At 36.6% G+C, this 25,909-nt stretch overlaps 5 protein-coding genes and 1 non-coding gene across 7 annotated transcripts; 1 reads left to right on the top strand and 5 right to left on the bottom strand.

The window, feature by feature from the left end:
* Positions 1 to 3,182: 3,182 nt before the first annotated feature.
* On the bottom strand, positions 3,183 to 5,861 carry rsl1d1 (ribosomal L1 domain containing 1). The gene is made up of 9 exons (XM_057358874.1): positions 5,780 to 5,861; positions 5,348 to 5,487; positions 5,110 to 5,248; positions 4,693 to 4,841; positions 4,477 to 4,578; positions 4,162 to 4,255; positions 3,917 to 4,042; positions 3,691 to 3,831; positions 3,183 to 3,501 (listed from the first exon to the last, which is right to left on the bottom strand). The coding sequence occupies exons 1-9, from the start codon at positions 5,819 to 5,821 to the stop codon at positions 3,358 to 3,360; spliced, it is 1,077 nt and encodes a 358-aa protein (XP_057214857.1). The 5' UTR covers positions 5,822 to 5,861; the 3' UTR covers positions 3,183 to 3,357.
* LOC130569678 (small nucleolar RNA SNORA55) lies at positions 4,927 to 5,057 on the bottom strand. Its single transcript, XR_008964873.1, has one exon. It is a non-coding gene; the product is annotated as a small nucleolar RNA SNORA55 (small nucleolar RNA).
* Positions 5,862 to 7,014: 1,153 nt separating the features above from the next.
* gspt1 (G1 to S phase transition 1) lies at positions 7,015 to 14,589 on the bottom strand. Its single transcript, XM_057359343.1, has 14 exons — positions 14,184 to 14,589; positions 13,343 to 13,384; positions 11,772 to 12,008; positions 11,550 to 11,583; positions 11,382 to 11,459; positions 10,989 to 11,169; positions 10,269 to 10,423; positions 10,049 to 10,189; positions 9,549 to 9,642; positions 8,850 to 8,930; positions 8,529 to 8,702; positions 8,351 to 8,440; positions 8,091 to 8,259; positions 7,015 to 7,969 (listed from the first exon to the last, which is right to left on the bottom strand). The coding sequence occupies exons 1-14, from the start codon at positions 14,347 to 14,349 to the stop codon at positions 7,917 to 7,919; spliced, it is 1,695 nt and encodes a 564-aa protein (XP_057215326.1). The 5' UTR covers positions 14,350 to 14,589; the 3' UTR covers positions 7,015 to 7,916.
* A 296-nt stretch (positions 14,590 to 14,885) lies between these two features.
* dmc1 (DNA meiotic recombinase 1) lies at positions 14,886 to 18,824 on the bottom strand. Of its 2 annotated transcripts, XM_057358399.1 has the most exons (14): positions 18,183 to 18,824; positions 17,916 to 17,973; positions 17,740 to 17,784; positions 17,496 to 17,642; positions 17,302 to 17,384; positions 16,871 to 16,923; positions 16,716 to 16,757; positions 16,529 to 16,601; positions 16,348 to 16,439; positions 16,189 to 16,262; positions 15,997 to 16,123; positions 15,827 to 15,887; positions 15,607 to 15,723; positions 14,886 to 15,069 (listed from the first exon to the last, which is right to left on the bottom strand). In XM_057358399.1, the coding sequence occupies exons 2-14, from the start codon at positions 17,970 to 17,972 to the stop codon at positions 15,000 to 15,002; spliced, it is 1,041 nt and encodes a 346-aa protein (XP_057214382.1). In that variant the 5' UTR covers position 17,973; positions 18,183 to 18,824; the 3' UTR covers positions 14,886 to 14,999. The 2 variants fall into 2 exon arrangements, with proteins under 2 accessions (XP_057214382.1, XP_057214381.1); XM_057358398.1 differs by having other exon boundaries at positions 15,997 to 16,111; positions 17,916 to 18,824.
* A 192-nt stretch (positions 18,825 to 19,016) lies between these two features.
* tomm22 (translocase of outer mitochondrial membrane 22 homolog (yeast)) lies at positions 19,017 to 21,374 on the bottom strand. The gene is made up of 4 exons (XM_057358400.1): positions 21,110 to 21,374; positions 20,552 to 20,670; positions 20,334 to 20,451; positions 19,017 to 19,800 (listed from the first exon to the last, which is right to left on the bottom strand). Exons 1-4 carry the CDS (start codon positions 21,194 to 21,196, stop codon positions 19,726 to 19,728), a joined length of 399 nt encoding a protein of 132 aa, XP_057214383.1. The 5' UTR covers positions 21,197 to 21,374; the 3' UTR covers positions 19,017 to 19,725.
* Positions 21,375 to 21,778: 404 nt separating this feature from the next.
* Positions 21,779 to 25,889, top strand: maff (v-maf avian musculoaponeurotic fibrosarcoma oncogene homolog F). The gene is made up of 3 exons (XM_057358618.1): positions 21,779 to 21,988; positions 23,033 to 23,111; positions 24,029 to 25,889. Exons 2-3 carry the CDS (start codon positions 23,076 to 23,078, stop codon positions 24,470 to 24,472), a joined length of 480 nt encoding a protein of 159 aa, XP_057214601.1. The 5' UTR covers positions 21,779 to 21,988; positions 23,033 to 23,075; the 3' UTR covers positions 24,473 to 25,889.
* The last annotated feature ends 20 nt before the right edge of the window (positions 25,890 to 25,909 follow it).

Below are 25,909 nucleotides of genomic sequence, written 5' to 3'. Positions count from 1 at the left end.
CCTCATATATTACATTTACATTTTACACCTTTTTATAGATGTATTGTTAAAAAATATGCCACAAAAATTCCACAAAATATGACACACAAGAATTGTGTGTTTTCTTCAACTATTGAAAAAATGAATCTCAGAAGAATACTGAATGTCATTTTTAGCACGTCATATTTTGTGGAATTTTTGTGGCATTTTTTTATAAAATGGCACAGTGTTTTGTCTTGACTTAATGTTAAAAAGGTTAAAACTTTAAAATAAACAATTTAAAAAAAATGTCGAATCTTTAAAATAAACAATATTCTGTTCTCACCCCAACTTGAACTTGCAGCTTTAACACTGTTGTCTCCTTGGTACACCAATTTTCCCACCAAACAGGTACAATGTAAAAAAAAATCAGTCCACTCCAGCTCAGAATCTGAATCTATATTTTTCAGTTGGCTTGGTTTTTATAAATGCTACAAACAAGACAAGTTTGAAAAACATGACATTTCGAAACCCGATCATATGCCAGCTGAGAAGTCGCTGCAAAATTCATTTAAAGAGTTGATCTTTCAATGTTTTTACTGTGTGTGTGGGTTTTTTTTTTGTTAAACAATAAAATATATACATAGTTAACATTTAAAAATAGTTAAAAGGTACTTCCCATATATACTTACAAAATAGTATGTATGCCTCTGAATGGAACATAATTGTGTCCGTATTTACAGAAATGCTTATTTATGCACAACTTGTTTTATCTTCCATTCTTTTTTAGTCCAGATAAAACTATATCAGAATATGCTTAAAATGAATCATTGTGGAAAACTTAAGCAAATATTTTACTGTGTTACAAGAACACTTAACACGGGTTATTAGTTGCAGCAGGACAACATCAACACAACCAGCAAGTAGGCAATCAGGCAATCATATGTATGGTTATGGTTATACATAAATGTGAAAATCTATAATGCATTACTCCCCAGGCAGTGTGAAGCATCAATGGAAGGGTTTCTCCTGCAAAGCACTGTGGGAATAGAAGTGCATACAACAAGTCAAATCACAGCATGACAGTAAATATAGAGCAAAGTTTGCTGTGCATGTTGAAAAAGTCATATTTGACTCTCTGTCCTGGCCAATTGGAGCTGTTGTAAAAGCTAGCCTTTATGAATGATTTACAAGTCAACACGTTGCATGATCAATAAAAGATCATACACGTCAAACAAATAAACTAATTTTATTTTCCACTGTATTCACATGCTTTCATTTAAAAACAGTTGTAATTTATCTTACCTGTATGTTATATCACTAAAGGATCTCTGTTCAGGTGGTTGGTCGTCCCAGATGGTTGCATATTATTCAGATAAGAACTCATGACAATCGTAACCGGTTGGTCTGCTCTGGCAGTCCGTGTATTGATTCTCCCATTCCTCCTGAAGGAACTTCTCAGTCCATTAGAGAGACTGCTGGAGACCTTTCGCACAACACCAGAAATTCCTTTAATCCGTTTGTACTGAGCAATGTCATCTTCCAGCTCCTCGGGGGGAACTTCAATATTACCAGTGTACCAGAAGATCCACCAGATGAGACTGAGAAAAATGATCACGGCTCCAGCATATATTAAAAAGTCATGGAAGAAGACCTCCCAAAACACCCCCGTCAGAAGGATGAAAAGTCCAAGGATGTCGTGAAAAACAGCAAACCAAAAGGCACATTTGCAACGACCGACTCCAGGATGTTTTTTCTCCATAGCAGCAATCACGTGTAGTATTACTGTCCCTTTTAATTCAAGTAAACATTAGACTGCAGCTTGTCTATTCAGATATACAAGCATCATGAGAAAGACTGTCACAGACCGAATCTGTGCTGTGGTGTAATGGTGACGTCCAATTATACTGATGTTCAAAGTACATTGAAGTGAATAAACCTTGCGAGGTTTGGCGGAGCAAGTCATGCTTTTATCTTGACAGATACACTATCAGAAACGCGTCCTAATAAAAATAAACCATGTGAGCAATACTTGTCCATTGACAATATAATAATAAACTACACAGTAAAATATAGAATTCTAATCAATAATAGGCCTTCATCTACTATTCATCCCATTCTAGCTCTCGCCCGCATCTTTCGCTCTTTACGTTTTACTTTTCGTTTTGTGATCGACATCAAGACCGCACCGAGCACAACAAACCATAGCCCGACTGACATACACAACGGCCCCATGTCAAACCCATCATGGGTCACTTCAAGCATGGTCACATTCCTATTCAGTATTAAATCGCTAAAACTGTGCAAGAGGAATACAAACCCAGCGCCTAACAGAAGCCCACCGGAGATCAAGATGAAGATGGGTTTGTGGTAGTAAGTACAGCAGGTGGGGGTTTTGAGTACAGGGTCATGAACTGGAGCTAAAGCATTCTGCACAGTGCAGTCTTCACTGATATCACCCTGAGCTTTGGAATGCATCCCAATGGTCCAAATCTAACCCAGATTAAGAGAAACATACATGGATTTTAGTTTTTAAAGGTCTGTAAGATCAGCTCTATAACTGAAGAAACAGAAATTACATTTTTACTTGCCTGTTCAATTTTGTTCCTCGTGTTGCGATTAGCCAATGGTAGTTTCCTCACAAGACAAACGCTACAGGTGCTAACAATCCAAGTCTTGACCAATATATCTCCTAACCCAGTCTTTTAACACATTTCTGGACTTTAAAATCCAAATTCTTAAATCATGAAAAAACAGACGGTGAGGAAAGCCTTCTCTCAAACCCTCATACAAATACTCCAAACCCCTGTGACCTAAAGCAGTGTAAACAGAAACATCAGCACAAGCGGAACAGCAGCTGACCCAACATGTCGCTGGGCGTGTTGTCTGCCTCAACAAAAGTAATATAATACTTGTATTATACAGACCTAATGCAAACAGAACATTGTATCTATACCGACAAACCGAGATAACTTCCCATTAGCATTTAAGTGAAATTATAAAAATAACAATTCTGCCTCAATTTACTCAATCTCATGTCATTTCAAACCGGTTTGACTTTCTTCTGCAGAACGCAAAAGATATTTTGAAGAATGTTGGTAACTGGCACCTATTGTGCCAGCGCTGGTCATACAGGTTTGAAATGACAAGAGGGCGAGTAAATGATGTCAGAATTTTCATTTTTGAAATGATGACACTTTCTCGAAAGAAAAAAAACAATTCGCAATAAAAACTTTGTAATATTTTAATCTGTCAGAGAACAATGGTAGATACAAGCCTTATAAATGTAAGAATGTACAGTACATTTGTTTTTAAACAGACAAAACTAATATATGAATGTGTCCAATATATGAACAGCTAACAGGATTGAAAAGCTGTCCATCAGTTGCATTTCTGTGTTTATTTGCTTCGAGCTTTGCTTGTCAGACCACGTGCTGTGACCTTTGGCGTTTTCTTGGCCAGTTTCTTGTCTTTCACGGTTTTCGTTAGTCCGTTACCAGCAGCAGGCTTGGGTGCTTTTTTCAGTCCTTTTTTGGGTAAATCCTAAAAAAATAAGTACATATATCTATCGTTTAAGTTGTATACATTTTATTTCTAAAAAAATTATATATGCTGTAATAATAATAATATATAATAATAAATAATATTAATAAAATAATGCTGTAAGACCATAACAACATTTACACAGCGTTGCTAGAAGGAATATCACGGTGATGGGCATGCATTACTAACCATCCGTTTTGGCCTTTTGGTTGGCATCTCAATTGGGACAAGCTGTGGAATCTCCTCTTCTTCACTGTCCTGACCCTCCTGTTTTATTTCATCCTCAGGTGCTTCCATGTTGTCATTTTCTGTCTTTATCTTTTGTACCCTCTAAAAATTAAAGGACACTAGTGACGAAACAAAGCGACAATAATGAACATGTGTGAAATGAATGTTGTCCCGAGGGCAGCTTTACCTTTAATAACCTGGCTTTTTCCCTGCTCTCCTCCACCAAGGTGATGTGACTCAGATCAGAGGAGTAGATGGGCAGCGCAGCCGACTTCTGAGTTTTTAAATGGATGATTTTGATATTTTTTCCTTTCTAGGAGGAAACAGAAACTTATTCCCCAAAATATAAAAGCAACACAATAATATTGAAATAATAAAATAAGACGGTTGGCTGTTTTTGTTTTTCGTAAACAAAGCTTCAGCACCACTCACCATTTCTAACTTTGTGGAGATGGTGGAAACTGCTGCAAGCACATTCTCCACAATCTCCTCTGCCGTCATGCCTGAATGTGCTACACGTGCCATGCTGGAAATAACAAATACACAATCTTCATAAATGGAAAGCATCGTTAAATTCTGTGCCAAAGGTTCATGTTTCAAAGCTTTAAGCAACAAGTTTTAACGGAGGGGGAAGCTCATCTGGAAGCACATTAAGCTACTATAGCAGTTCTAAACCACTTCCAGCTGTGATGGTTTGCTGATGTGTTTCTAAATGTTTGTATCATAGAAAATTAGCAACGTCCATACCAACAAGACCCTTTGTTTGAAACGGTGAGTGTGGTGCCCTGAATCAGAAGTTCCATGTCTTTGGCCAGGTGTTTGCTGAGCAAATCTACAGACAGAGGAGCTCTGAAATAAAAAAAGTAATTCATCATTCACAATAACTGTAACCACCAAATCAATACTGCACTGAACATTTTTGTTCGGTTTTGAATTTGTAGTTGGAAAATGCCATTTTCTTACTTCTTTTGTTCATAGAAATGCTTCCCAATTTGGGATGGTAACCTGCGGCGAATGCGTGCATCTGAAAGAAACAAGTCAAAATTCCCCAGCAGTCTTCTCTTGGCTTCAAACGGCTTATACTCAGTCTTCAACGCTTTGAAGGGAATCACCTAAAAAGACAATCTCAACATAAGACCACTTTTTAAAACAGCCACACTTTATTTTATCAAGAATTGGACTTGATCTGGAAGTCACAGATGTTTCAGAGTCTGTAGAGACGAGCTTCAATAAAGAGAAAAGGCTGGTCTGGACTGACTCTGATTTACTTTAGCACTTTTTAACCCATGACCAGCACGAAGACGGAAGGACAGGGTTTGCTGAAGTGCACAAATACATAGCGAAGACAATAAATGAAAGAACTGAATAAAGATGGAATACCTCGGTGACATTTTTGACTCCCCTCTCTGCAAGCAACTTTCTGTAGAATCTCTCTGTCTGTTCTGACGTCATTTTGACCTCATCTTTGGTGAAGAGACAGACTTCTGCAGACTCTGTTCTCAGCCCATTGGGTAAACGACTGTAAAGTGTAACATACTTGTTAAGAGCAGCACATTAATCCTCATGAGATGTCAGCAAATTATTGACTTTTAATAAATAAGCCAGTCAAACAACTTACATGCGAATGGTGTGCTCTTTTTTAGGGATTTTCCATAGAGTAAACAAAAGAGAGATGGGTTGACCATCATTCATTATGAGTTTCTTAGATGAAGTGGTGCTCTTTAAATGAGCAATTAACGCCAGTGCAGCTGTCTTTACCTGTAATAATTATTATTAAAATAAATATTTTACAATGGAAAACAGTTCTATAAGTTTTTCCAAATAAAATTATAAGACGAGTAAAAACTTTCGTCAACAAACCAGAACATTAAAACAAAACAAGACAATTTTTGGGTTTTCAAAGGCACTCCGCCAGCACAGCAGTTCGCAAACATGCTGCCTCGCCGATCACTCGAGATTTATAATCAACTACTAAAATTATAAACACAAACCCTGAAAAATAAATACAGCGGATAAAATCAAGGGAAATGATAACAGTTTACTAAATTACCAGAGATCGATCGAGAACCACATCTTCTCGTGTAGACTCCATGACGCACGTGTATCGAAAACGAGAACTGCGCAGGCGCGGTGTAAACGTCACAAGACTTTTATTTTGAAAAGAAAAAGGTTTTATGTGAAAAGGTCTTTAAACAAACAAATATTTTGGACATCGTTAGTATAACTGATGTCTACATTTCCATACATTAACTTTTATCTGAATAATTTCTGTATTTTTACATTTATTCATTTATCTTTTACATTTATATATTTTATATCTACGTTATTTTCGTCCTCCATATCTGAAGTGACATTTATGCGATTTCACTTTCTGGCACAACAGCATATTATGGTTATGTGCGTAAATCTATTCTTAATCACATTTTGTGGGCCTTTATCAGCAAATTGACCTTTCCATAAATGGGCAATTCGGTGAAAATGGCAACCTTACCATGAAAAAATAAAGTTTTTACCAACAGTTTTTACTTTGGTAACAGCACAGATATTAGCATTTGGTGGTTCAAATACCCATGTGAGATCTCTCTTCAAATTTGTAAAGCATTTGTTTTATTTTTAGTGCATGATTTTTCATAGTCAGGTAAGTGCCATTTTCAGGATTGTCACATCCATAACGCTACATATTCCTCATAAATGGACACATGAAAATGAAAATAACTATTTTATGTTCTATAAAGAGGCATCCCTTCTCCATTAATTGGGTATTATTGCTTCAGGATTGTGCATTTTATTTCACAGAAATCCTACAAAGTTTATCGTCTCCCAAAAAACACGTCCTTTTTTTGTCACATCCATAACGCATGTTTATTTCCCTTTTTTAAAATAGAAAATTTGTTCATAGACTGACATTTTTTATGTTTAGACTCTATCAACAAGGGTTTAGTAAAATATAAACAGATGGTTCAATATATTTGTAACAAATTCATTCTCTGAGCATTTTTATGTCACGTCCATAACGCAAAATGTCACGTCCATAACGTTGGAATTGCCCAAATGCAACATTTTTATTTACAGACACTGATAAGGTTTTAACGTATGAGTGAAAACCGCATTTATGTGGCTTAGAGGTTGGTGTTCTTCATTCTTGGCCATTCAAATATGAAAAAAACTTGTGTTGTTATCATCTGAGATTTTATGAATGTGTCCATCTGATGTTCTCTACTGCCCCCAAGCGTCATTTTGTGTCTTTACAAAATTATTGAATATCAGCACATCATGCATGAGCAAAAACAGTGTCGTCATCAATATGTTTTCTTCCCAAAAATTCTTTTTTTATTTAATTCCATTTGATCATGCATTTATTTGCTTATTCTTCATAAGTTTTACCTTTACATCCCCAAAAGGAGTGTACAGAACACTTGTGAATGTGACAATTGAATTTATTACCATTTAAGTGCATTTGTTTTTATTAAGTAATGACATTACAGTAAACAAATTCATATGGTCATCTTGTGCATAAGTACATCTCTACCATGAGTGTCATTTTATTTCAAGGACCCAGGCCACTCTTGTATGGCCTTCATCTGTGATTTTATCATGAACTACTCTTACAGGACTTGCCAGGAAATACAGGTCACTAGCAAGCTTAGACTAGTATGGACCCTATTTCATGCCTTATAATAAACAGTCAGCAGTCCCTAACTGCCTATATAACACTGTTATAAAATGATTTCCAACAGAGATCCTGTAGTTTTTGAGAGGACGGATGGGTACAGGTATACTGATGTTCTTTATGTTTGGGTGGGCCATTCAGGAATGGCCTTTACCTTAAATAGATGACAGTAAGCTTAACTCTGTCATCTGCATTTCCAACATTAAATTAAAAAGCCAATGCTTTTAAAAGAAAATTGCATCCATTTTAAGATTTAAAGTGTATCAGTGGAAGGAAACTGGCTTTGAAAATTGGGCTACATGAGTGGCATAGCTGAGCTCTCAATATGAGAAAGCTGTCACACTGAGCTTGTCTTTGTTCTTCCTAAAATTTATACTGTTACTTTGATAATGTCCTTTCTCCAAAGTAATTTTCTAGACTGATCCACAGTGGGAGGATGGAACAGTCTGGAGGACATCTGGCACCACTGCATCCTCCTCAATCTCAGAGTGCACCAGGGCAGTCCTTCGATCCACATTTAGTCCTTCTCGGGTACCAACTTCAGCACCTTGCCGATTGCGATTGTCTTACCTATAAAAAATGACAAATAAGGCCACATTACAATGAGTTTGTTTGATGTCGAATAATAGGTTAAAAAACACAATCTCTACATGTGTACAAATGAATGGAAGTTTTGTTTTGGAAATCTTACCCTCATCTCTCAAAGTAAAACGTCCCATCTGAGGAAAGTCTTTAAAAGTCTCTAAGCAGATAGTTCCTGCAGCCCTAAGACGGGCGATGCATACTTGGTCTTGTTTGACAAAGCGTGGACGAGTCTTGCTCTTTTCTCCCGTCTTCTTGTCCACCAGACAGATTAAGGCCTATTTATGAAGATATTAAGGTAACAATAAATGATCAAGTAAGTTACAGTCTGAGTCTATATGTGAATGTTTTAACTGGTCAAAAACGTACTGTTATCTGCACTTCTTCTATGCAGGTATGAATGTGTAGTACTGCATTGTAACCTGGGCATATAATGGATTTGTGTTCAATAATGACAATCTGTAAACAAGAACCAGGAAAAAATATCATTAAATCTTCAAATCATAAAAAATAAACAAAAGACTACACAAACTACACAAATTAAGACCTGAGCATCGAAAGTGCGCCCCGAGTGGCAGAGGTTCTCAGCATTGCATAGGAGAAAGCCTGGGAGAATCTCTTCCTCCTCTATGCCTTTGAGCCGAAGCTTTAAGTTTTCACCAGGCCCGGCGTACTCTGTCTCCACATCATCAGAGAGCAGAATCAACACCTCTACCATGTGCTGGGGAATAAAAACCAACACAATATTTTATACACATCATGTGTTACACGCTACCATATGAAATAGCCGATGACCTAACAACATATTGCATTTGTAACTAATAAAAACACATTCTCTTATGCATACTTTTGTTTTGTACAGTCTTACCCTATTTGGCATCATAATAAGTTGTTGTGCTTTGCAGATACTTCCTGACTCCAATTTCCCAAGCACTACGGTTCCCATGTCCTATAGAGCACATTGTTAAAGAGACAAAAATGAATTCTGAGTCTTTGGTTATCAAAGAACGACAAATCCTTTTCCACTTGTCAATTTTATTTAAAGCTTGGATATTAGCGGTCTTGTTATGGACACTCAACTAAATCAGGGGCTTACCAGCTCTTTCAAAAAACTAGGCAAGGCTTTAATAAACTGAACTTAATATCATTTCGTGAGTTGAAAACAGGACCTAGATTCCTGATTATGTAATATCTCGCTCATTCAGTCTCACTGGCATCCGTTGAGAACACAATTTTCTCATTCCATTATACTAGCGATTTCTTTCCTGACAAAATACTCCCCCACACTGCAGTATTTAAATCATTGGGATTCATCATTATAAAACTTAAATAATAGCAGGGTTTGGAGCATTAAGGCAGTCCTGATAATAGAAAGTCACATCTAAGCATAATATTTCAGCTAACTTTGAACTAGAAAGATGTTACGTATGCAAATGTCCCTGATAAGATTGAACAAAGGTTATAGAACGTCCATCACAGTACCGCAGAGTCATTAAATGTTAGAATAAATGTTCAACGTTAGACTTTTAAGATACTTATTGTTTCTCATTCTTTTCATTCATTTTACCTTGTATTTGTCTACAATAGGCAATCTGATGGGACCATCACTTGATCTGTTGAAGTATGGCATACTGTCCAGATGTGAAATAAATGGTAATCCCCTAAAAAATGCAGGTTCAATTGAATTTCCTTCTGTTTGGTAATACATATAACACAGCATATATATATTTCAATGACACTTTACAATAAGATTGTATTTGTTCACATTAGTTAATGCATTAGCAAACATGAAATAACAATGAATAATACTTCTACACAGCATTTATTTATCTTAGTTCATGTTAAATTCAGCATTTAGTTATACATCTTCAAAATCAAAGGTTGTAACTATTAACAAACATATAACATAAAAAAATACTAACATCACCAAGTATCAATATATAAAACTACAATATATTGCTCATTGTTAGTTCATGTTAGCTAATTGTATTTACCAATGTTGGCAAATACAACTTTATTGTAAAGCGTTACTACCTATAAAAAGTACCGATTGTCATATTTACTTACGTATACCATGGGCACATATCAGAAGGTTCCTTCAGGTTGGCTCCCGTCATCCCAGAGCAGGGCATGAAGTGAATATCTTTCTTTGGATTAAAGCCCACCTTCTTCAGAAATGGCACTAACTTCTCCTTACATTCCTCATATCTGTGGCAAAAAATGAGAACAATCTGTCAAAAAAAAAGGCATGGTTGCAAATCTAAAAGTCAAGCTGTATTTTATTTACCTATCTAAGCTCCAGTTCACAGTGGGATCATCCATTTTGTTGATGAGGACTATCAGGTGTTTAACTCCAGCTGTTTTGGCCAGCATTGCATGCTCCCTCGTCTGACCTCCCTTCTCAAAACCAGTCTCAAACTCCCCCTTTCTGCCAGAGATGACCTTCAGAAAAAGAAAATGCCATTTTATAAGTGTTCGGCGATAAATCTAGGCAAATACCTCAAGACCTCAGAATGTACCACTTTGTTCTGAATCACTAAAGCTTGAAAGTCCAACAATTATTTCATACATTTTGTCTAAAATTTAACAAGCAATATTTATATTATTACTTTATCTGTAAACTATAAAAAGCTATAAGGTGTACAGTACACAACAACAACAAACATCCGTGTGAGAAATAAAGGAGGTGCCAAATTTGTACAATATATGCACCTGCTTTGTGTTTGCCATTGCTGTTTTTTTTTTTATCACCACCCATATCTCAGACAGATGCAGTTTTATTATTCTGCATAATTTGAATTTGTCTGTTGGTTTAAATTTAAAACTACTTTCTATATGCATACAGCTGCAATGCAAAACTGTGAAAAGCACCACACAAATACATTTTATTGAATTGGTTCTATTACGTTGATATTTTTCATATAGTATTCACTATGCACAATTCAGCAGTAAAAAAATAATTACTATGCACATTGTGTACTGTATATGATAATGACATTGAACATACCAGTACTGCCAAATCAGCTTGGGACGCCCCCCCAATCATGTTGGGTACAAAACTTTTATGGCCTGGGGCGTCAAGAATAGTAAAGTGCTTTTTCTCTGTTTCAAAGTAGGCTCTTCCAACTTCTACTGTTTTCCCTTTGTCTCTTTCCTCTTGGTTTGTGTCTAAAGCCCAGGAGAGATACCTAAATAAACAGATTGATTATATGTCACTCCAACGCAGACTGCATTATATGAAGAAACATTTTTTTCGTATTTAGGGATAAATGTTTGAAAAACGTTTGACTTAATACTTTGTTTTTACCTAATATTGTACTTTAACACACTTCACGTAGGACACAAAAAGTATATTATGAAAGTGCATACAAAGGAAGGTGTATAAACACTGAATGCTCACCAGGTCTCTCTGTTCTTCTCTTTTGCCTCCCGTTCATATTTTTCGAGTGTCCTTTTGTCCACCATGCCAGTTAGATACCTTAATGAACAATAATAAGCATTATTACTAATGTATTACAGATGTTCCAAGTCAATTAAGAGCTAGAAAAACACAGAATAATCCACCCACATGATCTGCCCGCCAATTGTTGACTTCCCTGCATCTGTACAACATCAAAATAAAATAGAAGTCATCAAACAATAATACCAACAACAATCATTTATGTCAGAATTAATATCATCTTTGACATGCTCTTTTACAAAAGACAAATTGATATACATTCGATATCCCAATCTTACATGATTCTACATAATATACTATTAGAAACTGTTAACATCCAAAAAAACATACCAACATGTCCGATGAACACAACATTAACATGTTCTTTCTTGGGAGCGTCCGGTGGAGGTGGAGGCAGTTTGGGGGTGGGCATTTCCTCATCCTCCTCCATCATTTCATCCTGTGCCTCGTCCCCACAGCATCCAGTCACTGCTAGGGTTCCACCCCCCGGTTCCTCCTCATCCGGCTCTCCTTTCTGCTCCCACGTCTCCACCGTGCTGGCATCTGTCTCTCCGTTCTCCACTGCAGCTGTGGGCACAGTCACATTGACATGCTTGTGTTTTAGTGCAGACATAGAGAGTTTCTTAGAAAAGGTTTTTACCATACTCATAGCACAGTTGTCAAATTTAGCGGTTTAAATACCCATGTAAGGTTTTGTAAGTATTTTTTTGAATAATACATTTCCATAGTTCCAATTGTCACATGCATAACGGCCCATATTCCTCATAAATGGGCACATGAAAATTCTAATTTAATAACTGTTCATGTTTTATGACAAGCCATCCCTTCTCCATTTATTATTGCTTCTGGTTTATGCATTTAATTCACAGAAATCCTACAAAGTATGTTGCCTCTCAAAAATTGTGTCCTTTTTGTCACACCCATAACATATTTTTTCCCTTTTTTTTAATATAAAGCTTGTCCAAAGATTGATATTTTCTGATGTCTGGACTATATCAACAGGGGTTTAGTAAAATAAAAACATATTGGTAAGAAATACATTCTCTGAACGTGTCACATTCATAACTCAAAATGTCGCATCCATAATGCTGGAATTGCCCAAATACCTTCATGTTGTGTCCATTATTCAGCAATGAAAATATTTTGATTAGCCACATCTTTAAAAACATTTTTGAATATATTCAAAAGAAATATTCGGTAATAAATACTTAAAAATAAATATTTTGCAATAGTATTGTATATTATATTGTAATATAATTATGTTGATTTTGATACTTCAAGGACCTCCTCATCACACAAGCAAACAAAGAGACTGGTAAGGACTACTACAAGAATTCAACACAGGAATTTCAATAAACTAATTCATATTCCACTACAAACACTACACTGAATAACAATTAACAGAACAGCTCCATGTCCATTTCATCACATGACAGAAGATAAAAATGCATTAATTATTAAACACTTTGCTGATCATATACAATGCAACCCTTTCTTATAGACCCACACAATTTTCAACAGCTTGGAAGAATCAAGCTAACAACTGAGACTATGTGCAAGTATACAACAATCCATGTTCCGAGAATTCAAATGACCAGTATCAAATGTTGCCCCTTATCATATATAAACTGTACATTCGGATTCAGGCCTAAATGATTGAACACTACTGATTCATTCATGGAAGCAGTGTTGAATGCTTCTCTGTGTTACCGTCTGTGACTGGAGGTGCATGTAAAAGTATAAATAAGGCCTGTAACATGAGCACATGTGTGCTGATGTCATAAGCCTTAGTTGGTCTCTGTATGGCAGATGAACCAGCATAAAGGCAGCGCAACACAAAACCCAAGCAGAAAAGTTCAGCTTAAACCTTAGTACTAACTATCCAAAAAACACTACCATACCCGCTGGTTCTGAGATCTCCATACTGGCCACTCCATCTGTTCCTGCAGACAGAAAAAGGAGTAATAAAGACATGTTATAATATTATTATAAATCATACCCAGTTGTAAAGATTATTACACAATTTAAGCCAAAGATGTTAACATTTGTGACCCTGTCATAGATGTTCCATTTCTGTGACATCACATCAGTGTAATAGATATACCAACACAGGGAAGGCAACATACTGTCAATTGACTTACTTTCAATATTGACTATAATATTATTATAGGGTTACAGCTTTCTCCAAGTTGCGATCTACGCTAAAGTGTAAATATACAACAGGTGTCACATATTAGCTCCCTTTATTACTTATTTATTGACACATTGGGGTCATGTGTCTGTAAATTGACAGTGCTGGGCTTAACAGAATTTCATCACTTTGGTTTTTTACATATGACAGCAAGCAATCCACTTTGACAAGACATGCTCAACAACATGCATTTTGGGCAGCTGTTGCTCTTACATTAAAGGGAAAGCCAATTTATGCACTTAAAAATTGTGTGGGTCATATATCATACGAGCAAAATAAATGAAGGGGAAATTGTTTAGAGGATATCCCGGTGTGCTGCTAACCCTGCCACGCAAGATTAACCAGGTTGGGGGTTATGACGGAACAACATTTTGTATTAAAACGAGTCAAGGCAACGTTTTATAAACCGACAGCTCGAAACACGGTTGCTTTAAACGGCACTCGGCTATAAACACTGTCCCCTCTTCGGCTAACCTCCTATAAACATTTACAGCTAAAAGCCCTTTTATGGCCAGACCGTATCAGCTCGTGCATTAACGCTGTCGGTTTACCATCAGACGTGGCGTTTTCCGCTGGACCCCGGGACAGAAAGGACGGGACGAACTCCGGCGCGTTCACGTTGAGCCCGGTGAAAGCGGACTGAAGTTCAGTCTCCGCCGTGGCCTCGACATCGTCCTCCTGTTCCCAGGAATCAGGGGCTGTGTCTCTCGAGTCCATAGCGGCTGTAACGCGAGTAAGCTGATGTTTCTAGCGGGCTGCGCTATAACCCACAACGCAGTTTTACCAAAACCAAGCCTGCTGTATGTCAGTGTTTGTTTAAGGTGAATTGAGGGATTGGGAAACTCCAAATGTGGTGAAATGGTGCATGGGGCGTCTGTTCTTCTTGCGACACCATAGACGTGTAGCTGGTTAGCAGCTCGCGGCTCGTGGAAAAACGTGGACTGAAGGCAGTGACCATGTGTGTGATGATGATGATGGCTCGCCGTAATGGCCTCCACGACGAGTTTTCAAAGTAAGACCATTAGTGTGAAGTAACAATATTAAACATGGTAAATGTTTAACAAAAAACGACGAATCTGCAAAATGTTCACTAAATATATTGAAATAAAAATTATGATAATAATAACAATAAATTCATAAATATACATAATTACTGAACATATTATTAAGCATTTTTTATTTAAATGTATTTATTTTATTTAAAATTACATTTAAAAGCATTTTTAAATATAGATTAATAGACAGGAAGCAGGTGAACATTCGAATAAAACAAAACCAATGTTATATGCAATAACTGGAACATTAATGAATAATACTGGAAGAAATTTTCAGGTATTTAGCTAACATTTGCTTTTCTGTGTAGATGTTTAGTCTTTGGCGTCTGTTATTCCTCCTCCAGTAATGGCAAAAGTAGCCTCACTTTCTGGCATGTCTGGGCTGTAAAAAGCATACTTTTTGTTACATTTGATATATTATTGACCATTCAAACCGTCATACAAATAGGTTGTTTACATATTTACACACATCTAACTATGTTAAAGGTCCAGTGTGTCATTTTTTGGAGGATCTATGGACAGAAATGCAATATAATATACATAACTATGTCTTCAGAGGTGCACAAAGACCTTACAGACAAACTGCTCTACGGTGCGTGTTTCGTAAATATGTTATCTCCTTCAGCAAAACGTGACGAAATCTAAGTGCTTCGAAAGGGAGGGGTGGAGTGAGCCATTGGTTGCAATTAGTAAATTCGACCGCTAGATGCCGCTAAATTTCATACACTGGACCTTTAATGTGTGTATATGTCTATTTTTTACTGTATTACTGAAACTTTATAAAACAGTTTTGAAATGACATCTATTGTAAAATATGTTTCTTTCAATCTTTATATTTAGTGGCTAAAAGCAACCTTGTTTTTTATAATGTTCTATTTACCTTAAGCAAACTAAACTAAACTAAGCAAACATAAATTACCTATCAAATATCTTGGCAATTCTCAGTTCAGCACGTCCTTTCCTTAAGCTGATGCGTGTGGTGGATGCATGTGCCAGTATGTGTCCTCCAATGGGCTTTTTTGGATCTGCTTGAAATCTAAGATCATAATTTTCAACCAATTAGTTCGGAAGCAGCAAGAAAGTTAAAATAACTTAAATATTAGATATTTTAAAAGGTAAACTTTTAGTTTTATACATACGTCATTCCAGCTCCTGGATCTGCAGTCATCTGATTGGTAACAAACACTGCAACATTGTACTCTATATCCAACAAAACAGATACTATTGAGTAGATGTTATGTGGTATTTTTACTTGAGGTTTCTCTGGTCAGTGAAAATAGAGTAGATGATTTTGCAAAGAAAAACAGACCTTCAGAGATCTTCTGCAGTCTAGAGAGCATTTGTGCAAGCTTCTGTTGTCTCTCGGCCAGCTCACCTCTTCCAGAGAAGTCCACCCGGAACAGAGCCATGATGGAATCTATTATCTTGTTGATGGCCTTTCGATTATGTAGGATTACTGACTAAAAGTTAAACTTTGGCAAGCTTTCACTCTCTGACTTACCAGAAGCTTGAAGACACCTCCCTCCTCATGAAACTTGGCTGCGACAAAATCTAATAACTCCATCTGATGCTCACCTATCAGAAAAAAGACGGACAGATCAAAACAGGTATTATGCTCATTACATTCTATGCTGCAAAGTAAAATGACAATTCCACATACTTGTATATGCACGTGCATACAGCACATTATCCAACACAGCTTCATGATCCACATTAAATCGGTCAGCTATGTCCTTCAACCTCTCTGGGCGACTGGTGTCACAGTTATTAAGGAGAAAAGATGGGCTTCTCTTTATAGGTTTAGTAAGGTGAATTTAGCACAGAAAATGTGGAATGGATACAAGGTGTTCTCTGAATCAATAAAGATGACCTTTCCTCCCGTGTATCCATATTCACCAGGAAGCTGAGCAGTAACTTAAGAAAAAAAGAAACAGTAAAATAAAATATTCAACGTCAGAGAAGAGCTATAATTAGAAATTACATTCTATATTTTACTTTATAACACAATATCAAAAAGCAGAACCTTACCACACAGTGTATGAGACAGTTGAGTCTTTCCAGTTCTGAACTCTGAATGAGACATAAAAAAGTTTTCAAAACAAAAAAATACATTATACTTTGGGTAAAATAAGTAAAAGGCATAGCATACAATTATATAATCATTTAATAAAACAGGACTTTACCACCAAAAGCTTCAGTAATGGCCATACTCTCCACACCTCCTCCAAGGAGTTTACTAAACAGGATATAAAATAGGCATTACTGATCTAATAAGATTTTTTCTTAAAATATTTAACAAGTGTCATGCGGACTGCTTGTAGTTTTTAGAGGAGATGATGTCAACTGGTTTTGCTATAACCTGATTTGTACATCAGTTGGCAAACCACCACAATAGCAATACTGATTATAATACAAAATATCAATAAAAAGTGGCAGGTTTGACTGGACACACAGCCTTTAACATCAACAGTAATATATTCAGTTTCCTCGTCCTGTTCAAAAGAAAAGTCTATTTGTTTTGCTTTGTTTATCAAGATTTTCTCTGCTCTCAGACCAGCAATTTTTGTGTCTCAGTCAATCAGATTAGAACCATTGTTTTAGATCTGTTCCTTACTCAAACTCCAAACTTCCAGTTGTGATGTGGAAGACTTGTTTCCTTTTCAGACTGTATTCAGAAGCTGTTTGAAATCCACATACCTGTATGGAATTTTTAAGCATACTAAATAAATTATAATAATACTTATAAATTTTAATAAAAATAAAATATTGTTCATGCTAATAAAGTTTAGGGGGGTCAAATCAAATTACCAGCAACTTTCCAGCTGCTTCTTTTATTTTGTCCACTTTAGCCTCTGAAAGTCCCTTTACATTACAGAGAGCACGACGTGTGGTCATCTGGATTCCTTTCACAGTACAAATCCCCACAGACTTCAGTTTTTTAATGTCAGCCATGTTCTTGACAGAAAGGGACACGAATTACAGCAACAGTCATGAACTTTTCATTACTTTATTATTACATAACTACATTATTGAACTAAGACATTTTACTTACAATGCCATGCTTCTGTAAGAGTTCTATATCTTGGAAAAAAGATTCCTGTGGGTAATTTAGTTAAAATGTTCATGTTTTCAATAAACACATTTGAATAATATTCTCTTTGAGACTATTAAATTACAGTACTGTAATTGGACATGGCTCTGGCGTCATTGAAATGAATGTTACATCACCTCATCTTCCTGGAACCCTGCTTCATCCTCCAAAGTCTGGTCCTCCACACACTTCATTCTATCATCGATGTTAAAAAATATAATATAATATGTCATAATATATTATATACTATTGTTTCGGTGGCTACATTTTTTTCTTAAACTGATTCTGTTTTACCTCTTAACCTGACGCTCTTAAACGTAACCATAAACAGCTATTTATCGTTATAACGGTATATACAACTTTTTTAAAACTAAAAAAATAGTATAAATGACATTTCTCCTCACGTTTAAGTCTGAGAGAACGCTGACAGAAACTTCTTCAGTGATCACGCGCCGACTGATTTTAGCGCGGGGCTCTCGAGCTCAGTCTAGATTGACAGCTGTCATCAACTCCATATTTGCGTTAAATTTTACCTTTGTGATTGATTTTTTTGTTAGATTTGAAAGAAAATAATTGTGATACTTTCCAAGTAGTCTTTATTTAATTTGCAACTGATAACTAACATAACCACTTTGATGGTAAAAATATGCACTAACGTTACTTAATTAGCAATTGTCTAAAAGACATTTAGGGTCGCCTACGCATTCTTTCTATTCCACATTTTAAGATAATAATAATAATACTAGTAAACTCACTAAAATTCTAGAATACAGATGTAACTAAACGAATTAAAAAAATCTAATCTTGCCAAATTTTTGCACTTGTAATGCACAATAAAAACATGATTTAAAAGAGCATCTGTGGACATCTGTTTTTGCATATGAACTCTTCACATGTTCTCTTGCCATTTTATAACTTCTTGAGATTTAAGAGACTTTTAAGATCACGAGAAACTAACGGAAGTGACCCGGAAGTGGTGCTGTATTTCTCTGGAAAACCTTTGGTGGATAATTTTCTTGACTGTGAGAAAACTCTTATTCCTCCTAAAATAAATAAAAATACATTTATATCACAACGTTGTTTTGAGTGAATCATCATAGTACATAACTTGATATTGTGACCTTCATTTTGCATTACTTAATTGACTGAGGCAGTTCATTCTTTTGGTCAAAGTCTTTAACGTGAACACGTGCTGTTTCAGTTATTCTGTTATAAAAGTATGCGACACAAATATACAAAGACAGAGATGGACTGTTTTAATCTCGTTGTCATGTGGAACACACAGGATTACTTATTGACAGCGCTATGTTCTGCAACACAAGTTTTTTTTCAAAACCTACAGAGATATTTTACGATTCATTGCACTATGGCTTGTTTTGGAAGTCATGCTGCAGGAGCGTTGCATTATCTTGTACTTGTAAAAGACACCACTGGCAGAGAGCCATTTCGGAAGGCTTTCACATTTCTAAATCAACAACAACAAAAAATCCTCTGTAGACAATTTGACAATCAACAATGGGCTTGGTGTGCCCTCATAAAAATGTACAGATCATTGATAATGAATGATTCTCTACGACTTCAGTGTTATTACAGTATGTTATAATGGTCAATGTTGCACCGCAGACTGAACGGTTCTTTGAAAATATAACAAATTTGTCACAAATTACTGTCAAACAGCTGCTGAAGTCTTAAGTTAGAAAAGTAAAAGGTCAGCTTAGATATCCATCTATGCAGAATGTTTTTGTGAGAAAGGCAGAGGGAGAGAGTGAAGTTCCTACAAAAACAGAACCTGTCCCTTGTACAAACAAAGTCTTTACAAGAAAATGATTTCTTAATGTTAACCAACCACAATATCTTAACTTCAGTTCCAGCTCCCTCTCTCTTTCCCCTCTTTCTGTGTGTCTACAGTCTTTGTGATATGCAAATCCAGGATGTCAAATTATGTTATCAGAGCTTTCCAGGAGCAGGAGGCATCATTCCAGGCATTCCTCCAGACATGCCAGCATTTGGACCTAACAAAATCTGCATAACAACACAAAAGTGAATGTTACTCAGAACTGACACAGAATAAATATGCAAATATTACAATGAGTGGTCATTTAAAATAAATTTCTTCAAAGATAAAGACATGCGTTTATACAAATGCATGATTATACAAATACAAGCAAGTATTTGAAGGATTGTACAGCCTCTAAAGACCTATGACAATAGCCATGACAGAGTTCACCAAAACATGCAAAACATTTTAAAGAAACTGACTGAATTCACTCTCACTATACATTTACATTTATTCCTTTGGCAGACGCTTTTATCAGATTAGAAGTAGGAGAGCATATAAACATTTTGTCAACACGCTAAACAGTACCGTTAGTATACAAGACCATGCTACTAGGAGGATTAAAGCTGGAGTAAGCAAAGAAGAGAATGAACAACCACATTTTTTATTAGACAGACAGACAGTCTAGACTATAGTGAACACAAAGTCAGTGACTGAACTTGGGAGTCAGGTGGGTTAGTTTTCATATTCATCCAACTTATTTGGTGCTTCACTGTACCTGTCTCTGCTGTTGTAACTGTTGTTGTTCTAGCTGTAACCTTTCTGTCTCAAAGACAACTGGCAGAACCAGAATCATAAAGGACGTTGTACCGACCCATAGAGCCGAGCGGGAAAAACTAATGGAAAAGCATAATGGAGAAATATTATGTGAGGTCTATAAGGTTATGATGTTGTAGTTGTTAGTGCTCAACGTTTTAATATGATGTCTCATCTGACCTGTACAGTTTTTTTGCTACAGACATCGAACACTGTGCAGATCCTTCAGCTGCTGATCGCAGTGATTCTGGAAACATCTCAGTTAGCCCCCAGAGTCTCTCCAGCAATGTTTCATCCAACTATAAGACAAAATCAAAATTTCACATAAGAAAAGGATCAAATGGGTCAAAGCTATAACTATAATGGATGCCATATAGTATAAGATGAAATTACTTTCGTCAAACAGGAAACATTCAATCGAAAGGCTTCCTGGGATTCTTCAAATTTAAGCAGGTACACTGCCCCTGACAGTAGGAGGTTTCTGCTATTGATTTGTTCAAATTGATATTTGAAGCCATATGCATAACATTTAAACATAATGAACTAAGTAAGTTCAGCTCGTAAGTAACCCGTGAAATACATTAAAATGTCACAAGAATCCCTCAACAGCTCAAAAAAAGCGACTCGGATGTCAGAGTTTACAAGCTAAACTGCAACTCCTCCATGACAGCTGCACTAAACTAATTATTTTTCTTTCTTTTTTATCTTTATATGTTTCCGACACCAGGTAAATCATACCTCTTCATCATCTCCTTCGATCTCATCTTCAGGGATTCGTGTCTCCACACGGCCCGATTCCGGAGAGAGCTCCTGGATTGACGCCATTTAAAATCTGACGCAAGGTAAATTTAACGTAAACTGCTGTTATATTTTTAAAGGATATGTGCTGTTTGTTAAACCCGATGATTTACACACTTGCAACGACTCAACAGATCAACACAGCACGCATTGGAACCTGAGGTCACATCGGTTACACGTGAGGCGGATGTACTTCCCGGCGCATGTAGGGGAACACAAAAACCTATTGGGCCACCTATCGACAGGGAGGTGCTATTGCAGTTTATGATTGCGTAGCGTACGATTAAATATATATTTCAAGTTGTCAAGTTCAAGTTTAAACTCAACTAAAAAGTTATACAACAATAATTTCTAAAAGAGTTCATCTATATTTTAGGAAGTGTGAGCTTCTGTCACTTTTACTTTCATTTGCCGTTACTCAGTTCTCTTTTATTTTATAATTCAGATTACAAAGAACCTGAATAAAACACACATTTACGCAATAAAATATTAATAGGGTTGTTAAAAGAGAAACTATGCCTACTCTGGGAGTTTCACAAGGTTGTTGACACATTTGTGCAGTGTGTGTCTGTGTGTCTGCTAGGTCCCGCCCTCATTCTTAAAGCCTTGAGTCATCGTGTGTGTGTTTTTTATGAATGAAAGGATCCAGCCCGCGGATGGTGGAGTGATTCCGGGAAAAAGGCGTTTTGCTCTCTGGTCCGTCTAAACACGGGCCGTTCTGCGATAACCTATAATATTAAAAATATCGAGCCGAAACGCGGACTTCTGGGTATTCGGCGACGTGTGATATAAGGCAAAGAAGAGAAAACAACACAACAGGCAAGGTTTTCTGTCTTCTCCTTTCGGTATTTGTTTACACTACGGAAACGGGGGTGTTAGCGAACCTGCTGTAGTGCACGCAGTCAGTGTTTGTTTTAACATAATAACCACTATTAATAATACCATGTTATGGATTTGTGTTTCAATTGTTCGTGTACAGTCGTATTTTATAAATTCCAATAGTATTCGTAAACAAGAACGTCAGTATGGCGTGTGTTTTCATCAAGTCACGAGCTGTAGCAGCGAGCTAACGCGAAATAAGGAAATAACGTTAGCTGTCGGTTCACATTGTGGAAAATACCACGAACAACATGTTCTCATAGATTTATAAACAAAAATAAAACATCACATAAGTAAGAATATATATTATTTTACGATCATGTAAATATATAAACGCGTATTTTGTTTTTACTGAGAAATTAAGTCAGCAAGGTTCGAATTTTTTACTATGTAATAAACGAATTCTTACATTGTTAAACGTTTAATTGTGTTTTTCTCGTTTTTTAATGAATTGTTGCAAAATGGAATTTTGTCCAACAAGCAGTTTGAAACTTGTAAGCTGATTGGGAAACAGACCAACAACTGGTGTGTGTACACACATTTATATATAAGCTATGTATGTTAATATGAGTGAGAAAATGTGTCGAAAGGAACAAGCTTAAAAAGAACAAAGACTTAATAAATGATATAAAACACGAAATGTAAGTGAAAATTAGGGATCTGCTGCTGTAAAGGCAGGAATGGAGGACTTGTGCTGAATCACGGTGACTCCGTGAAATGCTGTCGGTCGGTTATTTCAGGCGCTCTGCCCACACATGACTGGAAACTCATGGTCAGCAGCGTTCGTTAACTTCTTCATCTGGACTTTGACCAGGCAACATTTACTGTTATGAAAAACGCCACCGGCGGAATACTTGAAGTCCAGATTTAGCAAATTCATATAAAATCGTTTTTAAACGGTCATGACTTCAAACAAAATACAAACCTCGAGTAATACGCCATTGTTTTTGTCTGATTTTCTGCTCTCTTTTTATACATTTACAGGTTTTAAGAATACAGTATATACAGGGATACATAAAACCGGACAATGACGTCAGACGGCAGAGCTAGTAAAGCTCTTAAGGTAAAGATCATTGACAGACTACATCAGAGGATATATGTGGAGCATGAAATGCTGTCTGACCCACAATTACGTCAAGTCTGTCTATGCTTCATTTAAAGGGACAGTTCACTCAAATCCTGATCGCTTTTTTTTGAGAAATGTCTCAGCGGTTTTGTGTTCATACAATGGAAGTCCAGGGGGGGCAATATTGTTTGGCTACCAACGTATTTCAAAATATCTTCTTCTGTGTTCTGCAGAAGAGTCATACGGGTTTGAAATGACATTAGGGTGAATAAATGATAAAAAAAAATATATTCGTGTGAACTATCCCTTTATGTCTTCTAAGACATTTTGACTTATTTTATTAACACTACTATATACAGTAACATTACTGTATATATAGTATAGTGTTGTATATGTCATAACATTATAGCCACGACCAGGCCCATAAAGCAGAATTTCACAGAATTATAACAACGTTCACAATGTTGTACGCATGCTCCGCTACTTGTTTATTACAACATTTGAACAATTTGAATTACTTGTATTATTCTTTCTGCCACCAAAATAGTGTAAGACTTTAGCTCTCTTTAACCAATTTAGATCAATTCCACTTCATTCTGCAGATTGTCCTCAAAAATAAACACTGAAAAAGCAAAAAACAGATTTCAGGGTTTCAGATTATTTATGAGCCTGGTAATATCCATTGATTTATTTACCTGCTGCTTGGTGGCAGGTGGTTTTTGGGTGGGAGACATTTGATTGGCCAAAAATCTGTGTAGTGCAGGCTGAGTCATCAATATTTTTGCTCCAGTTTCTTGAGTGCAAATTTGAAATGTGTCTCTACTAATAGTTATAACTTTGGGAGAACTCTAGAATATAGATGACTTGAAACCATTATTTAAAGTAATTGAAATAAAACTGTGTCATGTTTTCAGGTGAAGAGGGAATGTGGCGAGAATGTTCCAGTGCTGAGCGACAGCGAGCTCATGTCATTAACAGTGCGCGAGCTGAACATGCACTTACGTGGTTTGTCACGGGAGGAGGTTCAGAAGCTGAAACAGAGGCGGCGTACATTGAAAAACCGAGGCTACGCAGCGAGCTGCCGGGTGAAGCGCGTGTCCCAGCGCGAGGCTTTAGAGCAACAGAAGAAGGAGTTGCAGCGGGAGGTGGAGCGGCTGGGTGCAGAGAACGCAGGCATGCGGCGGGAATTGGAAGGGTTGGGTGCCCGTCTCGCCGCTTTGCAACGCTTCGCTCGGGGTTTGGAATCTGGAGGAGGCACTCTCCTGGCCCCCACGCCCCGCCTGAACACGGCCTCCGTCATCACCATAGTGAAGACACCACAGCAGGTGCACACTTCCAGAGAGCAGGGAGCATCCTAGGGCACAGTGTAACCATACTAGCATGGATACACAGACACACATAGGTACACAGACAGACAGGACCACGTTTGCTCGGTTGCACGGGACTATTTGCAGTGATTTCAAACTTATTTATACTTACACAGGAGCAAAAACACACCAGTTGGGAAAAAGTTGTGTCTGGGACTGTTAGATTCACTTAGATAAATTTATATATACACAAATACAGTCTAATAAATGTCCAAGAGTAATCTCAGTACTGTTGTGCTGTCCTCAATATGACAAATGTGTACATCTGCATAAAGCTATTGCTAATGATATACCATTAGGCTACTTTTTATGCCCGTGTTGTTATTACTGTGCTTTTTGGGTGGTCATGCATGTTGAATAGTCACACATGTCTTCACTAGACTGTGTGAGCTTGACTCATCATGTGTGACCACCAACATTTCAGAAGCTGGTTAGATTTGCTGGAATATCCCCATGGTATTTATTAATGATGGGACTAGAGAATGTCATGTCAATGCAGATCTATGGATACATACAGTTTATTTTAATTTGTGTATAGAAGACAAATGTTCAACAACATTAAAGCTATTTTATTTGTGTTAAAGACAAATGTTGAAGGTAATTTGTGCTGTGATTGGTCTAAATACTACTTATATTTGACTAGTTTGGGGTCAATCGTAATAATTGTAATGGGTTTGAGTATTTTTTCGTAACGTCGTTTACCTGTTGTAACGAGTAGTGTAGTAATGGTAAAGCCCCATTACTTTTCATATGATTCAGTACACGTGAGGGTCATATTTGTACTAATATTAGAGCAGCTTGTTTGTAGTGGTATTTTTGTATTTAAAAACCAAGATCATATTATTTGCTATTTATGACGACAAACATATCTGAATATTTTGAACAGTTGGAATATTCAAAAAATGCCATTGGATGGAAAGTGAGAAAGGGAAATTTAAGAAAGATGTGAAAATAAGAGGACAAAGAGGAAGCGGGAAGGCAAAATGAGAAGTGAGCAATTACAGTACAGCTCACATGGTAGAAAGATGAAGGATTAGAAAGTGACAGAGGGAATATGAGAAAGACGGAAACGAGGTTATCACATGTGTGTCACATCAACTCGTGGTTGTCAGGATGTTTCTTGACAACTACAAGCCTGCTTTAGGGGTAATACTGTATTGTTCGTAAACATGATATCTCTGGTGATTTTCTAATTATATATATTTAGCTATGTCATTATCAATATTGAAAATCATTTAACCCGGATAATATCATGACCGTGACACTTTTGCCTCCAAACGTGTCAAATGTTTTGTAAAAGGGTAAAGCACAAAAAATGTTGTTTGTATTTATTATCTGTATTTTTCTATGGTAAATTCATTGTCTATTTTATATCATTTAATTGAAATAAATGTTGTATAAATTGTACATAAAACGATACGTGTTCAT

The sequence above is a fragment of the Triplophysa rosa genome, linkage group LG18 (assembly GCF_024868665.1).
Source record: "Triplophysa rosa linkage group LG18, Trosa_1v2, whole genome shotgun sequence".
Lineage (NCBI taxonomy): Eukaryota > Metazoa > Chordata > Actinopteri > Cypriniformes > Nemacheilidae > Triplophysa > Triplophysa rosa.
This window is presented reverse-complemented; position numbering and strand designations above follow the sequence as displayed.

Excerpts from the sequence above, each read along its gene's own strand:
- rsl1d1 (XM_057358874.1), bottom strand. The coding sequence starts at position 5,821 with ATGGAGTCTACACGAGAAGATGTGGTTCTCGATCGATCTCTG. Across the intron at positions 4,842-5,109 it reads GAGTCAAAAATGTCACCGAG|GTGATTCCCTTCAAAGCGTT; the intron begins GTATTCCATCTT and ends TTGTCTTTTTAG. Across the intron at positions 4,043-4,161 it reads TCTCCACAAAGTTAGAAATG|AAAGGAAAAAATATCAAAAT; the intron begins GTGAGTGGTGCT and ends GTTTCCTCCTAG.
- gspt1 (XM_057359343.1), bottom strand. The coding sequence starts at position 14,349 with ATGGACTCGAGAGACACAGCCCCTGATTCCTGGGAACAGGAGGACGAT. Across the intron at positions 8,931-9,548 it reads CTATTGTAGACAAATACAAG|GACATGGGAACCGTAGTGCT; the intron begins GTAAAATGAATG and ends TGTGCTCTATAG. Across the intron at positions 8,441-8,528 it reads GGCGCACTTTCGATGCTCAG|ATTGTCATTATTGAACACAA; the intron begins GTCTTAATTTGT and ends TCTTGTTTACAG.
- dmc1 (XM_057358398.1), bottom strand. The coding sequence starts at position 18,011 with ATGACATATTATATTATATTTTTTAACATCGATGATAGAATGAAGTGT. Across the intron at positions 16,602-16,715 it reads ACTGTCTCATACACTGTGTG|TTACTGCTCAGCTTCCTGGT; the intron begins GTAAGGTTCTGC and ends TTTTTTCTTAAG. Across the intron at positions 15,888-15,996 it reads ACTGCAGAAGATCTCTGAAG|AGTACAATGTTGCAGTGTTT; the intron begins GTCTGTTTTTCT and ends TGTTGGATATAG.
- tomm22 (XM_057358400.1), bottom strand. The coding sequence starts at position 21,196 with ATGGCGTCAATCCAGGAGCTCTCTCCGGAATCGGGCCGTGTGGAGACA. Across the intron at positions 20,671-21,109 it reads TCGAAGGAGATGATGAAGAG|TTGGATGAAACATTGCTGGA; the intron begins GTATGATTTACC and ends TTTGTCTTATAG. Across the intron at positions 19,801-20,333 it reads AGTTACAACAGCAGAGACAG|ATTTTGTTAGGTCCAAATGC; the intron begins GTACAGTGAAGC and ends GTTGTTATGCAG.
- maff (XM_057358618.1), top strand. The coding sequence starts at position 23,076 with ATGACGTCAGACGGCAGAGCTAGTAAAGCTCTTAAG. Across the intron at positions 23,112-24,028 it reads GAGCTAGTAAAGCTCTTAAG|GTGAAGAGGGAATGTGGCGA; the intron begins GTAAAGATCATT and ends TCATGTTTTCAG.